The following is a 24896-nucleotide window of genomic DNA, read 5'->3' on the forward strand; positions in this document are numbered from 1 at the left end:
GAAGTTCCCGGATGCATACTAGATTCTCTGAAATGTTGGGTATGCATCATGAGGTTACTACTCATACTCAAACTACCCAAGATGCAACGTAACGTGACGTCGCCGATCGTCATTTCCTGTCAAAACGGCAGTTTCAAGCTAGCTACAACGAGGGTAGGTTCACTTCCTGTTTTCAAAACAAAAGCACCAATTGTATGGTAATGGCTTTCCCTATGATAAAAGGCAACGGGTATTTTATTTTGTGAAAATAACAGGAAGTGCGTTACTCACTGCGGCTAGCTTTAGTAGCGCCGAATTCGTGGGAACAAAATTGTAAACAGCCGGTATTTTGTCAGGTTTTCAACACGTTGGGGATCTAAACGACTACTTTCTCTCCTGAAAATGGAAGTATGAAGTATGTAGTATGGAAGTATGCAGTATGAAGTATGAAGTATGTAGTATGGAAGTATGCAGTATGAAGTATGAAGTATGTAGTATGGAAGTATGCAGTATGTAGTATGCAGTATGCAGTATGTAGTATGGAAGTATGCAGTATGTAGTATGGAAGTATGAAGTATGTAGTATGGAAGTATGCAGTATGTAGTATGCAGTATGCAGTATGTAGTATGGAAGTATGCAGTATGTAGTATGGAAGTATGGAAGTATGAAGTATGTGGTATGGAAGTATGAAGTATGTAGTATGGAAGTATGGAAGTATGAAGTATGTAGTATGGAAGTATGAAGTATGTGGTATGGAAGTATGCAGTATCCAGTATGTAGTATGGAAGTATGCAGTATGTAGTATGGAAGTATGGAAGTATGAAGTATGTAGTATGGAAGTATGGAAGTATGAAGTATGTGGTATGGAAGTATGCAGTATGTAGTATGTAGTATGGAAGTATGCAGTATGTAGTATGGAAGTATGAAGTATGCAGTATGTAGTATGGAAGTATGCAGTATGTAGTATGGAAGTATGAAGTATGTATTATGGAAGTATGCAGTATGTAGTATGTAGTATGAAGTATGTAGTATGTAGTATGGAAGTATGAAGTATGTGGTATGGAAGTATGCAGTATGCAGTATGTAGTATGTAGTATGGAAGTATGAAGTATGTAGTATGGAAGTATGAAGTATGGAAGTATGAAGTATGTGGTATGGAAGTATGCAGTATGTAGTATGTAGTATGGAAGTATGCAGTATGTAGTATGGAAGTATGAAGTATGCAGTATGTAGTATGGAAGTATGGAAGTATGGAAGTATGCAGTATGTAGTATGGAAGTATGAAGTATGCAGTATGTAGTATGGAAGTATGGAAGTATGGAAGTATGCAGTATGTAGTATGGAAGTATGAAGTATGCAGTATGTAGTATGTAGTATGGAAGTATGCAGTATGTAGTATGCAGTATGGAAGTATGCAGTATGTAGTATGTAGTATGGAAGTATGAAGTATGTAGTATGGAAGTATGTAGTATGCAGTATGGAAGTATGCAGTATGCAGTTTCGAGCACAGCCAAAGTGCCAAAGCCAGCCGTCACAGTTTCCCCAATTTATGACTAATCGAGACATCCAATTTATAATTTATGACCTTCAGCGACCTCACATCAGCCCAGTTTGGGATTCGCTCGGGGCTCAGACGCCGGCAGATGGCGGCGGCAGCAGCCGGCGTGCACGTGTGTGTTGAGTTATGTGATCAGTGGGGCTTCTGTGGGTTTTACGAGTCCTGGAGTTCGTGTGTTTTTTTTTGGGGGGGGGGGGGGGGGGTCCCTGCAGCAGCAGCTGTTCTCTGATCCGGGTGCAGCGGGTGTTTCAGAGTCGACCTTCAGGGAGTCGGTTTCAGCTCCCGCCTGTCATTGTGCCGCCATCTGCGGTGAATGCAGGGGTCGTGACCTCCGCCAGGAGACAAAGTCGGGCCTGAGCCGAGTGTGCGAGCATGTGCAGGGGAGAGGAGGAAGGAGGAGGATGGCAGCCCATTTCTGTCAGGAAATGAAAGATTGTTGAGAGTTTGGGCGAATGGTCAGCGGAGGAAACGGACTCCCGCCGCTTCTCCTGGCCGGTCGTCACACTTCAGAGCGCACGAAACTGGGTCAGCGGAGGCAGAGCGAGGTAAACTCTGACTTCAGAGCCACGGCCAAGTCGAGCTGTCTAGTCACATCCATCTCTGGTTCCCATGGCGCTCCTCTGCCTCCTCCTTCCCGAGGATAACCTCATTGTGCGAATGCAAGGCCTGTTTCCCTTTATTATTTATATCCCGCCAGTTTTCGGCACCTAACTACTCCTGCATACTTTCAGCTATTTCTACAATTTTGGTATCAAAACGTTCAGCTCCTTCAGCAGATTCCTGCCATCATTTTTGGTGTTTTTAACTTTTACACTTTTTAAGATATTCAACTTTTATTAAAATGTTCCTGTCATTCAAATGAATGGAAACTGCTTTCAGCTCTTCCAAATCATCTTCCTCTTTCCAACCTAACTACCTCAGCATGCTTTCAGCTAGAGACACCATTCAAACTTTAAATGGGTCACAAGACATTCAGCTATTACCAATTGTTTCAGCTTTTTCAAATCTTCAGCCAATTTTGAAATATGACAGTTTCAAAAACATGAACATTTTGCTCCTTCTTGATTTTTATGAATGAGCACACAGTTGAGTGCGTGCTGATAAGTTTAAAATTATTCAGTTTTTTCAAACAAATACCTCTAACTTTCATACAGTTAAACTTAGAGAAACAAATTATACCTTAAAATGTAGGAAAAATTGTCCTCTTTCAGCCAATATAACTACTAAAGAGCTCACATTGACAGAATTTCAGCTATGAACCTCTCAAATTCTCTGACTAACTCCAATGTTACGTTTGGTAGTACACAAAAATCACAAAATTCCTTCAACCAACACCTCAGCAACAGTTTTTACTCAAACTATTTTCAGCTTTTTTAGCATGGCCAGCTATCCCCATTCAGCTCATAAGCATTCTCACTGCTGTTTCGCAGGAACAGCTCTTTCTAGTTGTGCTTTCTCTTGCCGTCACCGGCTCTGTGTGTCGGTATGTTTGCTGGGACGGCAAAGCCAGCCTGTTTTTTGGGGGGTTGGACCATCTGCTGGGACAGCTGGGGCACCGTGAGTGGACTGAAAGCAGGATTTAGGGTATGATCTGCTCGGCCTGAGGAGATTGAGCAGATTTCTTTCCCTAATAGGCAGTTTTGGACTCTTTAAAATAGAAGATTCTGCTGCAGTGTGCAGGTTTTTTTGTAGGACAAAGTCGGCTTTAAAGAAACATTTCAGGGGATTTGTCACGTCTCTGTTAATAGTTCAGAATTATTATGTCTGTGTTAACAGGATTTATGGACCCTGTTTGAATATTTCTTTAATCTAAAATTGAGTTTTGGACAAGCTACCATCACCATCATGACTTACTCTAATTTATTAAACCTTTCTTAAGCTTTTCTCCATTTATTTCCCGACTTCCACCTGAAAAACGTCCTTAAACTCAAGTTCTAAAAGCTTCCCAACAGAAGCTGGAGGGATCAGACGCTGAGAGGATCTTAAAGTCGCCTTATCGCCATCCTGCATCTGCGACGTGGGGAGCAGCAGACGCACAGTAATGAGACACTCATGATGCTTTAAAAAGGGATGAAAGGATGAAGCAGCAGCATGATTTGATGGAGGAAACCGGAGCAGAAAAAGAGGAAAAACGTCTAAAGTTTGGGATCATTTCAAAGAGAAGAGAAGAGAAAAGGCCAGTTAGCTTAGCACGATAGCACAGCGTCAACGCTGCAGCATCTCAGCAGAAAGCAGCCGGTTCACATCGAGTCCGCTGATTAATAAAGTTTTTTTGAGTTGAATTGAACGGATTGAACCCAACAGGCACCTCAACATCAAGTCCATTAAGGCCTCAGAGCGGACCACCAGGACTTCAGGGGGAGGCCGGGGGGGCGTTTCTTCTGCTGAGGACAGTCTCTCAGCGTTAGCTTCCATACACATTAAAAGTCTTTTATTTTCTGTTTTATGAATTTAAGCTTTATTTAACCAGGTCGTCAGGAACAAAGTCAGATTCACAACGACAGGCAGAAACCCAGCAAAGCCCCCAGAGCCTGCTTACAGTCTGAAGCTGAGGAAGTGAGAAAGAAAACCTAAAAGATGGAAAAGAAACGGGAGAAAACACGGGACCATTATCCCTCCATTTATTCAGCATTTATCTAACATTTAATCTGCACGTTTATTAATGAAGAAAGGTTTATTTGTACAGCACCTTTCACAGAGCAGCTCACAAAGCGCTTTACAGTTCCAACAGAAACACACATTGTAATTTTACCTGCAGAATCTGATCTAAATAAAGTGAAAACACAAAGATATAAGTAACTGTCAGTAAACATCATTGGCCAATGTGTCCAACCTGTCCACCCCGTATCATATCAAGCTAACGTTAGCTAACTACCGGCTAGGCTAACAGGATAATATTAGCTAATTTAACAGCACTTACTGGTCAGAATGGATCTTTAAATGACGAACAAAGTTGGAAGTTGTCGTCTGGCTGTCTGAGATGTTGATGCCGCATGTCTTGCACTGAGCTGTTCGTCTTTTGCCGTCAAAATGGTGATTACGAAAGCCGAAGACAACGACTCTGGGTCCCGCTGACATGTTGATGCATATCTGATATGAGTTTATTCTCTCCAATAAACACTAAGGTATGTAGAGAGGGCATGGCTGACTGACAGGGCAGGGATCCAATCAGGACGCCATTCTCAGCCTGCGCTCCTACCGGGTAATCCATGTTATTTTTTTAATTATTTTTTTATTTTTTTGTATAAAACACTTTATTTTTTTATTTTTCAAACACAGAACAAACACTACACAGAGTTGGTGTGATTATGTTACAAACTGAAAAAACAAACAAATAAAAAGGGGGGGGGGGAATAGTTAAAGACATAAAACTGACAGGCACCATCTCCAGTTGAAAGTAAGCTCTCCTTTAAGGTCAGAGCGTAGATAATTAATTTATTAATTTTATATTCAAACTGAAAACATGAACCGAATAACACTCAAGTCATTCAAGTCATCGTGTCTCAAGTCAAGTGCCGAGTCTTTAACTTCCAAGTTATCAAAACAGCGACTCGAGTCCCCATCTCTGTCAGTAAATGGACCGAGCAGTGAGCAGTTAAAAGGTCCAGGCTTGGCTCAGTTTATCTTTTTAAATCTAACGTTTGGTTTGCAGTCGCTGCTTTAAATTAATCTAAATCAGGTGGAGCTGCTTCATCACCGTCGTGTTGTTACTCTGGAGCAGTGATGCTCACTTTTTTTTTCACAAGAGCCACGTTGTCAGAGCAAAATCAAGGGAAGAGCCACTTTTACCACAACATACTAAAGCCCCCTTTTGCAAATATGCATTTCTACATATGAAACATCCCACAAAAAAAGAAACAACACAGCCAATACATTTTAAATTCAGACCACATTTAGCTTAATACTGGGATGAGCGGAAGCTGGCGTGCATGTGCTCGACTTTCTTCATGTTGTATTTGTAGTTTGTTGTTGTAATCATAGTGAGACACTCAGGATGAGCATGGTTTCTGGGCTGGTTTCTGTGCTGGTTTCTGTGCTGGTTTCTGTGCTGGTTTCTGGGCTGGTTTCTGTGCTGGTTTCTGTGCTGGTTTCTGGGCTGGTTTCTGTGCTGGTTTCTGTGCTGGTTTCTGTACTGGTTTCTGTGCTGGTTTCTGGGCTGGTTTCTGTGCTGGTTTCTGTTTCTGTGCTGGTTTCTGTGCTGGTTTTTGTGCTGGTTTCTGTGCTGGTTTCTGTGCTGGTTTCTGGGCTGGTTTCTGGGCTGGTTTCTGGGCTGGTTTCTGGGCTGGTTTCTGTGCTGGTTTCTGGGCTGGTTTCTGGGCTGGTTTCTGGGCTGGTTTCTGTGCTGGTTTCTGTGCTGGTTTTTGTGCTGGTTTCTGTGCTGGTTTCTGTGCTGGTTTCTGTGCTGGTTTCTGTCCTGGTTTCTGTGCTGGTTTCTGTGCTGGTTTCTGTGCTGGTTTCTGTGCTGGTTTCTGTGCTGGTTTCTGTGCTGGTTTTTGTGCTGGTTTCTGTGCTGGTTTCTGTGCTGGTTTCTGTGCTGGTTTCTGTGCTGGTTTCTGTGCTGGTTTCTGTGCTGGTTTCTGTGCTGGTTTCTGTGCTGGTTTCTGTGCTGGTTTCTGTGCTGGTTTCTCTGCCGGTTTCTGTGCTGGTTTCTGTGCTGGTTTTTGCCCTTTTTTAATTAAAAACCGATCCATTGTGCCTGCATCTCGCGCTGGCTAAAGGAGCTAGCGGTGGTTTAAGCGGGCTGCGTTGCCAGGTTTAACAGTTTCCCCCTTTAGGAAACACCATTAAACCTTAAATAATACTTAATACTACAAAAACGCAAACTTAATAAAAATACTTAATACTGTGCAGTATTCGCTGTGTGTTATTTGAAAAAATGTATTGTTATTGTTACTATATCGTTATAAGCTACTATGCGATTGCGAGCCGCCAATTAAAGCTGGAGGAGCCGCGCAATGAGTATCTCTGGGTTAAAAGGTCCAGGCTTGGCTCAGTTTATCTCTTAAAGCTAACGTTTGGTTTGCAGTCGCTGCTTTAAATTAATCTAAATCAGGTGGAGCTGCTTCATCACCGTGGTGTTGTTGCTGCTGTTTTTACTCGTGGCGTTGGAAGCTGTCCTACATTCAGAAGGACGTCAGGATTCCGGCTCCGGCCTCCCAGAGCCCGCTCGTCCTCTGCATCAGCAGTTTCATCTCTAAATATGGTGAGACCTGGAACTGTGTGCTGCATTTCCATCATCTGGGTCACCCCTCCCTGCTCAGAGCTGCAGCAGAAAAGTGTGATTTCATTAACCCCAAAGCATATGTTCAGGGTCATGTGACCGGGCCGTAAAGCTGGAACGCACAAAGGCTGCTTTCTCCCGCCGAGGAGTCGCTGACTTTGTTGTTCGACTTGGACGGTTCGTCAGTCAGAGCAGGTGGGAACCAAATCCTCGTTTCTAAATGGACTTTTTAGGTCGTGAAAGGCGTCATCTCGCTCCTGAAATACCCCCCCGGGCTGTTTCTGTCCCCGGGCGGCTGTCCTGGATGTCTTCAGCTCGCTTTTCTCTCCGTTTTAACGTTTTTTTTTACGTTAATGGCCCAGCATCGCCGCCCGTTCTCCAGCTCTGATTAAACTCGCCGTGTGTCATCGCCGGCCTATTTCCTGACAGGTCATGTGCTGTGAGGATTTTCCAATTTAGCCACAAATTCCAGCCCGACTGTCACTGCTAATCACAGCAGGTCGGACGTCAGCATGTGACTGGAGGTCATTTATTGTGTTTGTGTGTCACTTGTGACCAGATGTTTAATATACGGGAGTTTCCTGACAGCAGGAAGCACCGACTGGGACGAATGGATCAGTTTTACAGGGGAAAACTTAACCATAAGGAGACTTTTAATGAGCCGTAAAGAGAATCTGGTGTTAGTGAAAGTTTGTCGTCACTTCATCGGGTTTGTTTCTGTAAGTTTAGACGAGATTCTTTTAACTGAAAAGTCCCTGATTCTTCATTTTATTCACTTATTTTATTATTCAACACTTATAAATCTAGGGTAAAAACCTACTTATTTAGGATGGCTTTTAATACCCAGTAGTATGATGACACTTTTATCTTATTCGATTTTGTTGTATTTCATTGCTTTCACTGTTCTTTTATTGTTTTTATTTGTTTTTACTTCTTCTTCTCTTTATTTATTACCTGCTGTAAAGCACTTTGGTTACACCGTAAGGATCGTCTGTAAAGGGCTGTAGAAATAAAGTACTTTTAACACTTATTAACAGAGCAGCTTAAACAACAAAAGTAATAAACAAATTCTTCACGTTGTAGTTTAGTGCAACAATGTCTAATATAAAAACAAATAAGCAAATAAAAGTGCCACAGTGTTCTAAAGTAAGGCCAGTAATGTGCTTTAACTGCACTCCTAATTCTTCCTCTCCTCCTCTGGCTTCACTGAAGGAAATGTACGTTTTTCTGGATGAAAACCAACATCTCAACCTTGTTTGAGCCTGTTCCTGTTCTCATCAGGGATGTTAGTGATGTCCTCGCAACCTCTTGAAATCACAAAGTTTGCAAATCTCACAGTCAGAGGTGGGCAGAGCAGCCAAAAATTGTACTCAAGTAAAAGTACTGTTACTTCAGAATAATATGACTGAAGTAAAAGTCAAAAGTAGTCATCCAAATAATTACTTGAGTAAGAGGTGAAAAAACTACTCAAGTACTGAGTAACTGTTGAGTAACGTCTGATTTATTTGTTAACACAAGCATTCAATCAGACAGACAAACATACTAAATAATCATCTTTAGGCCAATTAGAGTTCATCCAATTGATCAAATAAATTAAAATGAATTAATTAATTACAAAATAGCTTCAATTAAAATAATCCAGGTAAATTCAAGTATTCAATAAAAAATAAAAGAGACTTAGGAAATGTTTAAAACATATGTAACCCATATGTAACCTAAAAAACAAACATTCACCTATCCATGGGGGAAAAACGAGTTTAGGAAACTTAGCGCTACATGTTTCCTCAAGTTAGATGTTGAGTTTCTGCTGAAATGTGCGTTTGTTTTGGTTGACACAGAAGACACATAATGTAGCTGCTGTTTCTCACTCTTTGTAAGGTAAATATGTAAAACATGTTTTAGTATTAAATTGCACTGAAGCTCAGGCCCACGTTGAGCACATTTAACGGGCAGGAAGTGGAGCAGAAAATGTTTCTCCGACCCTTTGCTGAGAGATAATCTGTGAGTGTGTGTGAGTGCACGGCGGCTTCTGGGCTCAGCTGCGAGATTCATTCTCATGCACGTTTTAACAAGAGCTGACTCACAAACTCTGCTGCCAGCCCTCATCACTGTTACAGAAAGCCGGTCAGGCTGTCCTCACTGACGGCCGGTTACAGGAACCATCGAGGACAACCGAGCCCTCGTTTCTGGGGAAGCTGCATCATAGTTTCTGACCTTAAGAGTCAGCTACAGGTATGAAGTGATTCAGTCTTCAGACCGGCTCGAATGGACGCTCTCGTCCTCCGTTAGATGAAGCGAAACACCCAACAGTGGATGAATAAAGCTGTGTTTGGAGCCCTGAGATAAAATCTAAATCACATACTCATGTTTGTCATTTCTGAGCTGCTGAAGCAGCCCAAACACTGTGAAATGTGTCTGCCGTTGGCCACCGCCTGTTAAACACTCACTTGACTTCATCTCTGTCCACAAATAAAAATAAAAGAGACGTCAGCAGAGTCCAACAGAGCTGACGGGGCCTGTTTGAGTGTCATGAAACTGGTCATATCTGAAAATCTGTCAGAAAAAAAAACACTCATCACAGAGTCCAAACGTTCTGTTTTCCTTCTGTGCAGCATGCAGCCTTTATTCACTGTTATAGTTACTGTTTTTAGTGTGACCCGTGTGTTGCTTTCCACTCGCTCCTCCACGTTGTGGAAACATTCAACTACAAGTTGTGTTGATAGCAGGACAAAAATGACCTTTAAGGAGCCCCATCCTATTAAAATATTTGAAGCGCTTCCTCTCAGTTCAGAGTTTTTCTGCATCAGGACACGATGACAGCACAGTTAGAAACAGGCTGAACAGGTGTGGCTTGTGTGGAAGGGCTGCAGGAGAAAGCCTCTTCTCTCTAAAAAGAACATGGCAGCACAGCTTAGGTTTGCAAAGCTGCATCTGAACAAACCACAAGACTTCTGGAACAATGTCCTTTGGACAGACCAGACCACAGTGGAGATGTTTGATCATAGTGCACAGCAGCACGTTTGGAGGAAACCAAACACAGCATATCAGCACAAACACCTCACACCAGCTGTCAAGCACGGTGGTGGAGGGCTGATGATCTGGGCTGGTTCTGCAGCCACAGGACCTGGACACCTCGCAGCCACTGAGTCCACCATCAACTCCTCTGGATACCAAAGAAGAGTGGGCCGAGATTCCTCCTGAGAACGTCCCACAGGGAACCAGCTGCTGGATCAGGGGTTCACTTAGTTTCTCACTCACTGCTGCTACCAGCTGCTGGATCAGGGGTTCACTTAGTTTCTCACTCACTGCTGCTACCAGCTGCTGGATCAGGGGTTCACTTAGTTTCTCACTCACTGCTGCTACCAGCTGCTGGATCAGGGGTTCACTTAGTTTCTCACTCACTGCTGCTACCAGCTGCTGGATCAGGGGTTCACTTAGTTTCTCACTCACTGCTGCTACCAGCTGCTGGATCAGGGGTTCACTTAGATTCTCACTCACTGCTGCTACCAGCTGCTGGATCAGGGGTTCACTTAGTTTCTCACTCACTGCTGCTACCAGCTGCTGGATCAGGGGTTCACTTAGATTCTCACACACTGCTGATACCAGCTGCTGGATCAGGGGTTCACTTAGTTTTTTTTTAGTTGTTTATCTGAGTATCAGGTGATTTTTATTTCGTCCTGACGTATAAAACCTTAGAGTTAAAGGTGTACTTTCTTAATTTTGCTGTTGCTGGTGAAGCCGTGCAGCAGCGGCTTTAACAGCGTGTTGTGGCGGATGGCGACCCGCTCCTCATGAAGTCGTCCTCGCACGTCAGAGACTGTGGAGGCCGCTCGGATCTTAAATGTCAGAGACTTTAATCGGAGCATCTCCGACCCTCTTGGCTGCGCTCAGACTGTCAGCCGCCGACCTCCATGAGATACCGTCATGGCCACGAGGCGCACGTTTGAAGACCAACGTGATGCGTTCTCTGACAGCTGCTGCATCAGAACTCACGCTGACTTTCTCTCATCGTAAAAGGAGAATGGATCAGAGCCTTCGGATGCATCACCCCCTGATTCAAGCTGCTTCACACTGCAGAGTGTTGGCTTTGCATCTAAAGCCACTTATACAAATCACTCTGCTTTCTTTATTTTTGCACATTATGACTAAATGTTTTTCCCAGAATGCCCCCTGAGGGGCCTCGGGATGCGGGGGGGGGGGGGGCAGCTGGTAGATGGGCCCCGCTGTGGCTGATGACGCTGATGGTAATTATAACGGATGAGGTCGTCGATGATCAGCGCCATGATGCCTGAGTGAGCCCTGCAGGGCGCTCCGGCCACCTCACAGCTGAGGGCTCGAACGGCCTCGGCTGACGTGACGCCCACCGTGGGGCTGCAGATGTTGCTGTTGCTCAGCGATGGTTGCCAGGCAGCCGGAAGCACCGATCGAGATGAAGATGCCAAACTGTCGGCTGGCGTTGAGGACGGGGTACTCTAAACCTTCCTCCTGCAGCTTCGTATCAGCTGTAAGGGAGCGAAGGTGAAATGATTTAGCTTTAAAGATGTGACATCTGGATCAAATTAAAGCACCAATAACTCATAAATGACCTCATTCTGTGGATTAAAGGTGAATATATTTGTGGCTCCTGAGGGCCGTGGTCCCTAGTTCCCGAGCGCCGTGGTCCCTAGTTCCTGAGGGCCGTGGTCCCTAGTTCCCGAGCGCGTGGTCCCTAGTTCCCGAGAGCCGTGGTCCCTAGTTCCCGAGCGCCGTGGTCCCTAGTTCCTGAGGGCCGTGGTCCCTAGTTCCCGAGAGCCGTGGTCCCTAGTTCCCGAGCGCCGTGGTCCCTAGTTCCCGAGCGCCGTGGTCCCGAGTTCCCGAGGGCCGCGGTCCCTAGTTCCCGAGGGCCGCGGTCCCTAGTTCCCGAGCGCCGCGGTCCCTAGTTCCCGAGGGCCGTGGTCCCTAGTTCCAGAGGGCCGAGGTCCCTAGTTCCAGAGGGCCATGGTCCCTAGTTCCTGAGCGCCGTGGACCCTAGTTCCTGAGGGCCGTGGTCCCTAGTTCCTGAGCGCCGTGGTCCCTAGTTCCCGAGGGCTGTGGTCCCTAGTTCCCGAGGGCTGTGGTCCCTAGTTCCCGAGGGCTGTGGTCCCTAGTTCCCGAGGGCTGTGGTCCCTAGTTCCCGAGCGCCGTGGTCCCTAGTTCCTGAGCGCCGTGGTCCCTAGATCCTGAGCGCCGTGGTCCCTGGTTCCCGAGCGCCGTGGTCCCTAGTTCCCGAGCGCCGTGGTCCCTGGTTCCCGAGGGCCGTGGTCCCTAGTTCCCGAGCGCCGCGGTCCCTAGTTCCCGAGGGCCGTGGTCCCTAGTTCCCGAGGGCTGTGGTCCCTAGTTCCCGAGGGCCGTGGTCCCTAGTTCCCGAGCGCCGCGGTCCCTAGTTCCAGAGGGTCGCGGTCCCTAGTTCCAGAGGGCCGCGGTCCCTAGTTCCAGAGGGCCGAGGTCCCTAGTTCCAGAGGGCCGTGGTCCCTAGTTCCTGAGCGCCGTGGTCCCTAGTTCCTGAGGGCCGTGGTCCCTAGTTCCTGAGCGCCGTGGTCCCTAGTTCCCGAGGGCTGTGGTCCCTAGTTCCCGAGGGCTGTGGTCCCTAGTTCCCGAGCGCTGTGGTCCCTAGTTCCCGAGGGCTGTGGTCCCTAGTTCCCGAGGGCTGTGGTCCCTAGTTCCCGAGGGCTGTGGTCCCTAGTTCCCGAGGGCTGTGGTCCCTGGTTCCCGAGCGCCGCGGTCCCTAGATCCCGAGCGCCGTGGTCCCTAGTTCCCGAGGGCTGTGGTCCCTAGTTCCCGAGCGCCGCGGTCCCTAGTTCCCGAGGGCCGTGGTCCCTAGTTCCCGAGGGCTGTGGTCCCTAGTTCCCGAGGGCCGTGGTCCCTAGTTCCCGAGCGCCGCGGTCCCTAGTTCCAGAGGGTCGCGGTCCCTAGTTCCAGAGGGCCGCGGTCCCTAGTTCCAGAGGGCCGAGGTCCCTAGTTCCAGAGGGCCGTGGTCCCTAGTTCCTGAGCGCCGTGGTCCCTAGTTCCTGAGGGCCGTGGTCCCTAGTTCCTGAGCGCCGTGGTCCCTAGTTCCCGAGGGCTGTGGTCCCTAGTTCCCGAGGGCTGTGGTCCCTAGTTCCCGAGCGCTGTGGTCCCTAGTTCCCGAGGGCTGTGGTCCCTAGTTCCCGAGGGCTGTGGTCCCTAGTTCCCGAGGGCTGTGGTCCCTAGTTCCCGAGGGCTGTGGTCCCTAGTTCCCGAGGGCTGTGGTCCCTAGTTCCCGAGGGCTGTGGTCCCTAGTTCCCGAGGGCTGTGGTCCCTAGTTCCCGAGCGCTGTGGTCCCTAGTTCCCGAGGGCTGTGGTCCCTAGTTCCCGAGGGCTGTGGTCCCTAGTTCCCGAGGGCTGTGGTCCCTAGTTCCCGAGGGCCGTGGTCCCTAGTTCCCGAGCGCCGCGGTCCCTAGTTCCAGAGGGTCGCGGTCCCTAGTTCCAGAGGGCCGCGGTCCCTAGTTCCAGAGGGCCGAGGTCCCTAGTTCCAGAGGGCCGTGGTCCCTAGTTCCTGAGCGCCGTGGTCCCTAGTTCCTGAGGGCCGTGGTCCCTAGTTCCTGAGCGCCGTGGTCCCTAGTTCCCGAGGGCTGTGGTCCCTAGTTCCCGAGGGCTGTGGTCCCTAGTTCCCGAGCGCTGTGGTCCCTAGTTCCCGAGGGCTGTGGTCCCTAGTTCCCGAGGGCTGTGGTCCCTAGTTCCCGAGGGCTGTGGTCCCTAGTTCCCGAGGGCTGTGGTCCCTGGTTCCCGAGCGCCGCGGTCCCTAGATCCCGAGCGCCGTGGTCCCTAGTTCCCGAGGGCTGTGGTCCCTAGTTCCCGAGCGCCGCGGTCCCTAGATCCCGAGCGCCGTGGTCCCTAGTTCCCGAGCGCCGTGGTCCCTAGTTCCTGAGCGCCGTGGTCCCTAGTTCCCGAGGGCTGTGGTCCCTAGTTCCCGAGGGCTGTGGTCCCTAGTTCCCGAGGGCTGCGGTCCCTAGTTCCCGAGGGCTGTGGTCCCTAGTTCCCGAGCGCCGTGGTCCCTAGTTCCCGAGCGCCGTGGTCCCTAGATCCTGAGCGCCGTGGTCCCTGGTTCCCGAGCGCCGTGGTCCCTAGTTCCCGAGCGCCGTGGTCCCTGGTTCCCGAGCGCCGTGGTCCCTAGTTCCCGAGCGCCGCGGTCCCTAGTTCCTGAGGGCCGCGGTCCCTAGTTCCCGAGGGCTGTGGTCCCTAGTTCCTGAGGGCCGTGGTCCCTAGTTCCCGAGCGCCGCGGTCCCTAGTTCCAGAGGGTCGTGGTCCCTAGTTCCAGAGGGCCGCGGTCCCTAGTTCCAGAGGGCCGAGGTCCCTAGTTCCAGAGGGCCGTGGTCCCTAGTTCCTGAGCGCCGTGGTCCCTAGTTCCTGAGGGCCGTGGTCCCTAGTTCCTGAGCGCCGTGGTCCCTAGTTCCCGAGGGCCGTGGTCCCTAGTTCCCGAGGGCTGTGGTCCCTAGTTCCCGAGGGCTGTGGTCCCTAGTTCCCGAGGGCTGTGGTCCCTAGTTCCTGAGCGCTGTGGTCCCTAATTCCCGAGGGCTGTGGTCCCTAGTTCCCGAGGGCTGTGGTCCCTAGTTCCCGAGGGCTGTGGTCCCTAGTTCCCGAGGGCTGTGGTCCCTGGTTCCCGAGCGCCGTGGTCCCTAGTTCCCGAGCGCCGCGGTCCCTAGTTCCTGAGGGCCGTGGTCCCTAGTTCCCAAGGGCTGTGGTCCCTAGTTCCAGAGGGTCGTGGTCCCTAGTTCCAGAGGGCCGCGGTCCCTAGTTCCAGAGGGCCGAGGTCCCTAGTTCCAGAGGGCCGTGGTCCCTAGTTCCTGAGCGCCGTGGTCCCTAGTTCCTGAGCGCCGTGGTCCCTAGTTCCTGAGCACCGTGGTCCCTAGATCCGGATGTTTGCATCCTCAGAGCTAAACGTCGTCCACATTTTTGCTGCCATAGATTACAAAGTTGTTGGTGGGTTTCGAAGGGAAGAAGAAGAAACCTTTCCGACCTCTGGCTCAGTGTGATGTCAGAATTTCAGAGTTCTTTTAGCTCTCGTTAGCAGCGTCTGATGGAAGGTGCGAAGCTGTTGTTTCCAGTGTTGCTCAGAGTGTGATCCGTGTGTCTGTTGGTTATAACTGCACCGGGGGGGTTGTGTGTTTGGACCGCCTGATCTTCTGGAGTGTTGATGGGATCATTAAACACCGACTAAGCTGACAGCTTTACAGGATTTGTAGCCGTCAGATCATCAAAAACAACTTTAATTAGATTACATCTGAGATTCAGTGCAGGTTATCAGTTCACTGGACTCAAACTGAAGAAGTCAGGCTAGTCGTCCATTGTTCCGTCACGTCAACTTAACTCGCCGGCTTGGATGCCTAGTGTCGCCGTGTTGCCTGTACAGAGGGGCGTGTATACGAAGTTGTAGATAGAACATACGGTAGAATGGCTCCGGGGGAAAGTAAATAACTTGTGATTTTAACCAACCGAAGTTGCCAGCTCTCTGAGTTTTGGAGGGAAATTAATGTGTATAAATCGTCAGCAATGGAACATTATTTCATATTGCACCATGGATCTGGATCTGCGAGCGAGGAGAGCTGCTGTGCTGCTGCTGCTGCGACACAGGAGATCACATGATCTACTGTCATTGGGTAACGCACTACGGCTGCCGTGGCAAATTTGCATAAACTTCGAGCGAGCCCAACTTTTTGACGTGCCGCAGGTCCCCCGCTCGCCGTGCCGGAATCCCAGCATGCTTTGCGAGCACGGCGACAAAGATCGGCCGGATTTCATTGAAAATGAACTGAATGCGTTGGATACGGCTTGCGTTGACGGAGCAATGGACGACTAGCGTTAGTCCATGAAGTGACACTAAAAAGTGTTTATTCATGTTGCTGTGGGAGAAGAAGAAACACTTCAGTTAGCTTAGCTTAGCTTAGCTTAGCTTAGTGTAGCGTAGCTTAGCAGAGAGACTGCAGGCTGGGTCTCACGGCAGGCCTCGCTCGGTTTATGTGACACAAAGGAACGCTGATCATAGAAATTTGCAGTTTTGTGAAGGGATTTTGGTCATTTTTTTGCAAATTAAAGCATTTTAACTTGTTACATATCCTGTTTGTGGCGTCTTCAGCTGGCAGCTCGTATTAAAACAGGTCACACTTCTCAGCTTCTGTGGAAAGGTTTATGAGTCCAGCAGATTGTTGAACCTCAGGATCAGGAGGAGTGATGCTGTTTTTTATCCTGACTCTGGAGCACTGGACCAGCTTTTTTCCTTCACAAGGATGCAGGAGGCCAACCAGGCTCATGAGTTGGAGAAGGTTTACGACCGTGTCCTGTTGGTTTCCAGTTGTGTCTGTTGGACACCAACTGGACAGCGACTCTACTCTGACTCCTCACCTCAGACATGTTGGACAGATGGAAATGTTCAGTGTTGTGAGGAGGTTTGGTAGTTTTTTAAATGCAAATGAATGCAGTTTAATTTGCAACAAGTCCTCGTCTTTTTGTCTGAGTTCGTTTTCAGCCTCTGAGCCATTCAAACATGTTTTCTGCTGATGACGTTATAAAACATTACTCTGAGCTTTGGGATAAAAATGCACGACGGAGCAGATTCGGCACCATCTTTTATCTGTGATGGTGGGCGGCTCGACACAGATCTCATCCAATGTTTCCACAGTGGGACCAGCTGCAGTATCAGGCTGGCTGGCTGCTCCACATACTCCACATGATGATGATATTTCACCTGTAATGCTCCTTAATAGAGGCACCAGACATGTTTTCACAGGAAAACATGAGTAAAGACTGAAGAGGAGGAGGAGGGTGGAGGTTCTCCTCCGGGAGCGGCGGCGCCCCAGTTCTGTCTGCAGAACCGTGAATGATTTGACTGCAGTGTTGGGACCGGTCTGCAGACTGAATACTGAGGCTGTGTTCCAAACCGCCTACTTCTCCTACATCTCATACTAACTTTCTGAGTTAGTATGCGAATTTGAGTCAGCGAGAAGTTCCCGGATGCATGCTAGATTCTCCTAAATGTTGGGTATGCATCATGAGGTTACTACTCATACCCAAACTACCCAAGATGCAACGTAACGTGACGTCGCCGATCGTCATTTCCTGTCAAAACGGCAGTTTCAAGCTAGCTACAACGAGGGTAGGTTCACTTCCTGTTTTCAAAACAAAAGCACCAATTGTATGGTAATGGCTTTCCCTGTGATAAAAGGCAACGGGTATTTTATTTTGTGAAAATAACCGGAAGTGCGTTAGCTCTCTGCGGCTAGCTTTAGTAGCACCGAATTCGTGGGAATAAAATTGTAAACAGCCGGTATTTTGTCAGGTTTTCAACACGTTGGGGATCTAAACGACTACTTTCTCGCCTGAAAATGTTTCAAATGTTGCTAAAGTTTACAGAATTTAGAGCTTAAGAGAAATCAGCTTCAGGCCGGCTGATTTCGGCTCGGGCAGGAGCGAAATGCATTGTGGGTAAACGCTCTGCATACTGTCTGATCGATGAGTATGCAGTATGGAAGTATGCCGTATGTAGTATGGAAGTATGTAGTATGCAGTATGTAGTATGTAGTATGCAGTATGTAGTATGCAGTATGTAGTATGTAGTATGCAGTATGCAGTATGCAGTATGTAGTATGTAGTATGCAGTATGCAGTATGTAGTATGCAGTATGTAGTATGCAGTATGTAGTATGCAGTATGCAGTATGTAGTATGCAGTATGTAGTATGCAGTATGCAGTATGTAGTATGCAGTATGTAGTCTGCAGTATGTAGTATGCAGTGTGCAGTATGTAGTATGCAGTGTGCAGTATGCAGTGTGCAGTGTGCAGTATGCAGTATGTAGTATGTAGTATGCAGTATGTAGTATGCAGTATGTAGTATGCAGTATGCAGTATGCAGTATGTAGTATGTAGTCTGCAGTATGTAGTATGTAGTATGCAGTATGTAGTATGCAGTATGCAGTATGTAGTATGCAGTATGTAGTATGCAGTATGCAGTATGTAGTATGCAGTATGTAGTATGTAGTCTGCAGTATGTAGTATGTAGTATGCAGTATGCAGTATGCAGTATGTAGTCTGCAGTATGCAGTATGCAGTATGCAGTATGCAGTATGTAGTATGCAGTATGTAGTATGCAGTATGCAGTATGTAGTATGGAGTATGTAGTATGTAGTATGCAGTATGTAGTCTGTAGTCTGCAGTCTGCAGTATGCAGTATGCAGTATGCAGTATGCAGTATGGAGTATGCAGTATGCAGTATGGAGTATGCAGTATGCAGTATGCAGTATGCAGTATGTAGTATGCAGTATGCAGTATGTAGTCTGTAGTCTGCAGTCTGCAGTATGCAGTATGTAGGATGCAGTATGCAGTATGGAGTATGCAGTATGCAGTATGCAGTATGCAGTATGTAGTATGCAGTATGTAGTATGCAGTATGCAGTATGTAGTCTGTAGTCTGCAGTCTGCAGTATGCAGTATGTAGGATGCAGTATGCAGTATGTAGTATGCAGTATGGAGTATGTAGTATGCAGTATGCAGTATGCAGTATGTTGTATGCAGTATGCAGTATGTAGTCTGCAGTCTGCAGTATGCAGTATGCAGTATGTAGTCTGTAGTCTGCAGTATGTAGTATGGAGTATGCAGTATGCAGTATGGAGTATGCAGTATGCAGTATGCAGTCTGTAGTCTGCAGTATGCAGTATGCAGTATGTAGTCTGTAGTCTGCAGTCTGCAGTATGCAGTATGTAGGATGCAGTATGCAGTATGCAGTATGGAGTATGCAGTATGCAGTATGCAGTATGTAGTATGCAGTATGCAGTATGCAGTATGCAGTATGCAGTATGTAGTATGCAGTATGTAGTATGCAGTATGTAGTATGCAGTATGCAGTATGTAGTATGTAGTATGCAGTATGTAGTATGCAGTATGTAGTATGCAGTATGCAGTATGTAGTATGGAGTATGCAGTATGGAGTATGCAGTATGCAGTATGTAGTATGCAGTATGTAGTATGCAGTATGCAGTATGTAGTATGTAGTATGTAGTATGCAGTATGTAGTATGCAGTATGTAGTATGCAGTATGCAGTATGTAGTATGTAGTATGCAGTATGTAGTATGCAGTATGCAGTATGTAGTATGCAGTATGTAGTATGCAGTATGCAGTATGTAGTATGCAGTATGCAGTATGTAGTATGTAGTATGTAGTATGCAGTATGTAGTATGCAGTATGTAGTATGTAGTATGCAGTTTCGAACACAGCCTGTGTCAGAAACCCAGAAACACAAGGAAAGCTCAGTCTGAAATCAGAGAGTTTGAACATGACGGGCTCTGTCCCACGGCTGCTTCTGTCTGTGGAGTCCTGCAGCGTTTAGGCTGGGAACGATCTCAGACTCTGCTCCACGAGCACCGTCCCAACAAACAGCTGCTCATGTTTCATCTCATCAGAGGTGAGAACAGCTGAGACATCAAACACGTGCGCGATCTGTCAGACGTTCACAAAGACCTCCGATCTCTGCACGTCCATCCTGTTCTCTTTCCCAAAGACTTTAAAGCATTAAACATGAGCCCTGTGAGATCATCGTTATTCTGTGTGTGAACGCATCGCATAGTAAGAACCTGCTGCTGATGTTTTATTACCCTGAACAGCCTCATTTCTTTATATTTTATATTAAAAACAGCAAACAGCTGCCCACTGAAACATGTTCCCATATGAACATAAACCCAGAATCTGAGGCAGAACCAGAGTTAGTTCAGTTCTGAGCAGCTTTAAAGTGAATATCTGCAGATGTTTCCATGGTAACAGCTGCAGAGATTCACTGAAACATGTTCCAACATGAACATAAACCCAGAATCTGAGGCAGAACCAGAGTTAGTTCAGTTCTGAGCAGCTTTAAAGTGAATATCTGCAGATGTTTCCATGGTAACAGCTGCAGAGATTCACTGAAACATGTTCCAACATGAACATAAACCCAGAATCTGAGGCAGAACCAGAGTTAGTTCAGTTCAGTTCTGAGCAGCTTTAAAGTGAATATCTGCAGATGTTTCCATGGTAACAGCTGCAGAGATTCACTGAAACATGTTCCAACATGAACATAAACCCAGAATCTGAGGCAGAACCAGAGTTAGTTCAGTTCTGAGCAGCTTTAAAGTGAATACCTGCAGATGTTTCCATGGTAACAGCTGCAGAGATTCCCTGAAACATGTTCCAACATGAACATAAACCCAGAATCTGAGGCAGAACCAGAGTTAGTTCAGTTCTGAGCAGCTTTAAAGTGAATATCTGCAGATGTTTCCATGGTAACAGCTGCAGAGATTCACTGAAACATGTTCCAACATGAACATAAACCCAGAATCTGAGGCAGAACCAGAGTTAGTTCAGTTCTGAGCAGCTTTAAAGTGAATATCTGCAGATGTTTCCATGGTAACAGCTGCAGAGATTCACTGAAACATGTTCCAACATGAACATAAACCCAGAATCTGAGGCAGAACCAGAGTTAGTTCAGTTCTGAGCAGCTTTAAAGTGAATATCTGCAGATGTTTCCATGGTAACAGCTGCAGAGATTCACTGAAACATGTTCCAACATGAACATAAACCCAGAATCTGAGGCAGAACCAGAGTTAGTTCAGTTCTGAGCAGCTTTAAAGTGAATATCTGCAGATGTTTCCATGGTAACAGCTGCAGAGATTCACTGAAACATGTTCCAACATGAACATAAACCCAGAATCTGAGGCAGAACCAGAGTTAGTTCAGTTCTGAGCAGCTTTAAAGTGAATATCTGCAGATGTTTCCATGGTAACAGCTGCAGAGATTCACTGAAACATGTTCCAACATGAACATAAACCCAGAATCTGAGGCAGAACCAGAGTTAGTTCAGTTCTGAGCAGCTTTAAAGTGAATATCTGCAGATGTTTCCATGGTAACAGCTGCAGAGATTCACTGAAACATGTTCCAACATGAACATAAACCCAGAATCTGAGGCAGAACCAGAGTTAGTTCAGTTCTGAGCAGCTTTAAAGTGAATCTCTGAGTATTCTCCCACACAGCCTGAACCCTCTGAGACCAGCTTTCTGTCGCCTCATAACAGTTTAACTGGATCAATCTGCTAGCAGAGCTCCCAAAGGTTCAGATAACCTTGGAATAAATCAGCCGGGTCTGCAGAGGTGTCCTCAGACTGTCCTCAGAGTCCCTGCAGCCATGAGTGGGAGGCCCTGAGCCTCCAGCCTGTGATGGAGCCGTAACGTCGGCGCTCTGAGGACGGAGGCGCCCACGTTGTTGGCGACTCAGAGCGCAGAAGTTTGGAGTCAAACGGGATGACTGGGTGTGAAATCAGATTTTCTGAGAGGTTGCAGAAATACTCCTTTTGTCTTCCAAGAGTCAATTTGAATAGGATGATGTAAGCAGAGGTTGTGTAACATTCTGCAGATGAGGGATGGCACTCATTCAGCAGAACAAGAAGCAGCCTGTCGGGTCGTCGTTGGCAGCTGCTGTCGTCTCTCAGCAGGTGACAACAAGTTGGGAATAATGTTCTGAATTCTGGCTTTATTTACACAACAGAGCATCTTCAGGCTCAGACTGCAGCTTCTTGTTTCTAAGGTTAAACCGAGTCAGAGCCGTATGGAGCTAAATCAGAAGATTCACAAATGCATCGCCCTGCGCATTTGTCAATCTTGTCCTACGCCAGAGGTGTGAGCAGAATGGCATGTGTGGGGGGGCAGTTAGCTCATCTGGGGGGGCAGAAAACAATACCTGAAAAAAAAAAAAAAACGGTGGAAAATCACTACTACAACTTCAAGCATAATAATAATAATAATAATAATTAAAAAAAAAAAAATAGTAATAATTCAATTCGGTAATGAAAATATGGTCACACAAGCATAAATCATGACCGTCAATTTTGTTAACAGTGGAAGTTTTTTGTAAAGAAATGTAGAACTTGTATGATGCTATTCAAACGAACCAACTGGAAAGCAGTTTTGACGGTTGTTCTGCCCCTTAACCCCTTCGCCATGTTGCAAATATGTCCTATTTTGGAGAGGTTTTTAGAGCAGGACTTTAGGATGCAATAGCTTTTGTTTAACATGCTCCACGTTCTCCATTGAGGGTTTAAACTCAAGTAGATACTCGGGGCGAGACATCCAGCCAACTCCAGCTTTTTATCACCTTCATTAAGTCTACATTTCAGATCATTATATACAAGAAAAACATCCGAAAATGGGAAAATCGCCTCTTTTTTTTCAGCAGCGAGGGGTTAAGGTTACGGAGGGGGGGGGCACGATAACAAACAAAAAATAAATAAATAAAGCTATAAACTTTGCAGATATATGCTTTTTTAAAATCACCACCTGCATTTATTCTATCAATACAAGACACAAACAGAGATAATAAATCGTGGCCTTTTTTCTGGCCAGTTTTCTTTGGATGGACAGGGCATTTCTCAGGGGGGCACTGCCCCCCCAAGCCCCCCCCGTAGCCACGCCCCTGTCCTGCGCATTTGTGAATCTTGTCCTTTGGAGGCTTTGGAAACATGCAGCTCCGACGCTCTGAGCACAGAGAGCGAGCAAATAAACAGCACAGCAGCTCCATTCAAGGTTTTATCAGGACAACATTAATAAAAGTCAGCAGCTCTTAGAATGAAGTGAGATAAACAACAACACGGAACACATTACTCTGTTATTTATGGCTGCAGCAAACAGTTATTCAGATAATCAATTATCCCGTCCATTAATCGGATGAGGAATACGTTTAAAAGAGGAAAATGAACATTATGAACCAGCTTTTAGCTCCTGATGCAGAACATGTTGGTGGGAAAAACTAAGTGAACCCTTCCTGCTGATCAATGCTCTGATTCGCTGAGCATCAGTCAGTGTGAGCAGCTCTATAAAAGCAGAAGTTCTGTCAGCATCCAGGTGTGTGTGTTAACACGATGCCAAGGAGGAAAGACATCAGCCACGATCTCAGAGAAGCAAGAAATCAGACAAAAACAGACCCCAGACTCAAGGTTTGGGGGCGTTAGGCCAAGAAAAACAAGTTACTAACTAAATAAAATGTCCCTAACCTGAAATATGCAAAAGAAAAACAAGCTAACGTGTGTCAGCAGCTGTTAGTGGAGCTTTGGACTAAAGTTCTACCTCAGCAAACACACCTGAGAGTTTTTTTACGTCACACAGAGGACAAACTGAAGCTTAAAAGTCATAGCACGGCGTCACAGAGTAAAACCCGAGTTAAACCCGAGTATACTCATGATTCGGGGGATTACTGGAGATGTCGGTAAAGATGCAGACGTGTGCTCACAGGAATGTTTGTGTTTGTGTCTTGCAGCATCAGAAAAGTCTCGTTTCCCGTGAAGGTCTGTGGTTCGGCTCTGCAGCTCCACATGAGAGGAAAGCCCAAGAGCGTCGGCGTGGAGAGCCGAGCCGGCCAGGCCGCCGCCGACTTCAGGAAGAGCCGCGACGGCTTCACCCTGCTGGTTCCTGCCAATTAACCTCCAATTAACCTCCAATTAACCTCAAATTAACCAGGCAGGAGAAGCTTTGGGAAGCAGAATCTGCCTTCTGACTGCGGAGCTGCAGGAGCCCGAAGAGGTTTCAGAGGTTTCAGAGGTTCTGATGGTGATACAGAGACTGATGCATCACACATGTTTTAGCTTTTGTATTAGATATCTGACTCTGCTTGTGAAGGCCAGACTGAACAAAATGAAAGAGAAATGCACTTTTTTAAACAAATTGTACGTCGTAACAGATAAAAACAAGAATGAGCAAAAGTTTCAGGTGTTCTTCTGTGTGATCTGGTGGAAAAAATCAAAGTTTTACCAAGTATATTTGTTTTATTTCTTGTCAAAATATCTCATTACACTTAATATAAGACACAACTGCCTAACAAGCACCATTTCAGCCAGATATAGGGACTTGTTTTAATACACCTGGAATATCTTGTTATGTGAAAAAGTCTTGAAAACAAATTGTTTTGAGTCATATTTCAAATAAGACTTTGATTTTTTCCAGTGTTCTTTCTTTTTTTTTTGTTTAACATTTAAATCATGCTTTTTATTTCTACTGTTTTAATGTATCTGTAAAGCACTTTGAATCGGCCTGTAGTTGAATTGTGCTGCACAGATAAACCTGCCTTGCCTCAGATGTTGTTGCCTGCACTGTAAAAAATGCCCCTCCAAAAATAAGTAAAAAAACAACAAATAAAAGACGTTTTTGCTTGAAATAAGCAAAAAAATCTGCCAATGGAACTAGTGAAAATCGGCTTGTCAAGATCTCTTGAAATAAGATGTGATATTTAGGACTTTTAAGTTAAAAGTGATCTTGAAATTAGCTTAAAAACCTCTTCAAATTTAAGAAAAAAAGCTTGTTTAATGTGAAATATGACTCAAAACAATTTGTTTTCAAGACTTTTTCATTTAACAAGATATTCCAGATGTTTTGTATTAAAACAAGTCCCTATATCTGGCTGAAATGGTGCTTGTTAGGCAGTTCTGTCTGATATTAAGTTTAATGAGATATTTGGACTAGAAATGAGACAAATATACTTGGTAAGACTTTGATATTTTGCAGGAAGCTGAGCGCTGTGACGCAGGCGCTGCTTCCTGCCTCGTCCCTCCGGTGTCCTGCTGCCGATAAACGCATCCAACCTCACAGGATGTCCAAAGCTCCGTTTATTTTCCTCCTCATTCCACTTATTCTCTTTTGCTTTTTATTTGTTTTATTTGCCCACGTTTTTGTCTGAGAGATTTGAGCCTCTCCTCTGACCCTTCCAGGAGCTGATGGCACAGATGTGGTCCTGGACAAACTGAATTTATTATCTCATTAAACCGGCGCAGCATCTAACCAAAAGTCAGAGATTCTGTGCAAACTTTAACTAAAGCGACACACAAAACGGAGCCGGAACAGAATATCTGGAGACAAAAAGCTCAAACATCCAGCAGATTTCTGATTTATTTTGTATTATTCTGAGCAGGCAGACGTCACAGTGTCTGAACCCTGTTCAGTTTGTGCAGAATAAGCTTGTTTTCTTTGGTACCAACACGTTTCCTGCCTCCAATTCTTATCGTAGTTCATAAACAAGGAATATTTCAGACTTAAAGCTTGAGCTAAAGTGTTCACCACTTTGTGTCAGTTAGCATTTCCACAGCTTATTTATTCTTTTTAGGATAT

General features: G+C 46.3%; 1 protein-coding gene across 1 annotated transcript in view; it reads left to right on the forward strand.

The window, feature by feature from the left end:
• The window catches only part of myo1g (myosin IG), a 101720-nt gene extending 77751 nt beyond the window's left edge, over nt 1-23969 (forward strand). Inside the window, exon 21 of the mRNA XM_075449801.1 lies at nt 23056-23969. Within this exon, the coding sequence (XP_075305916.1) occupies nt 23056-23218 (163 nt within the window). The 3' untranslated portion in view covers nt 23219-23969. The remainder of the gene's footprint in view (nt 1-23055) is intronic.
• Nucleotides 23970-24896: the final 927 nt, after the last annotated feature.

Source organism: Odontesthes bonariensis, chromosome 18 (genome assembly GCF_027942865.1).
Source record: "Odontesthes bonariensis isolate fOdoBon6 chromosome 18, fOdoBon6.hap1, whole genome shotgun sequence".
Classification (NCBI taxonomy): Eukaryota; Metazoa; Chordata; class Actinopteri; order Atheriniformes; family Atherinopsidae; genus Odontesthes; species Odontesthes bonariensis.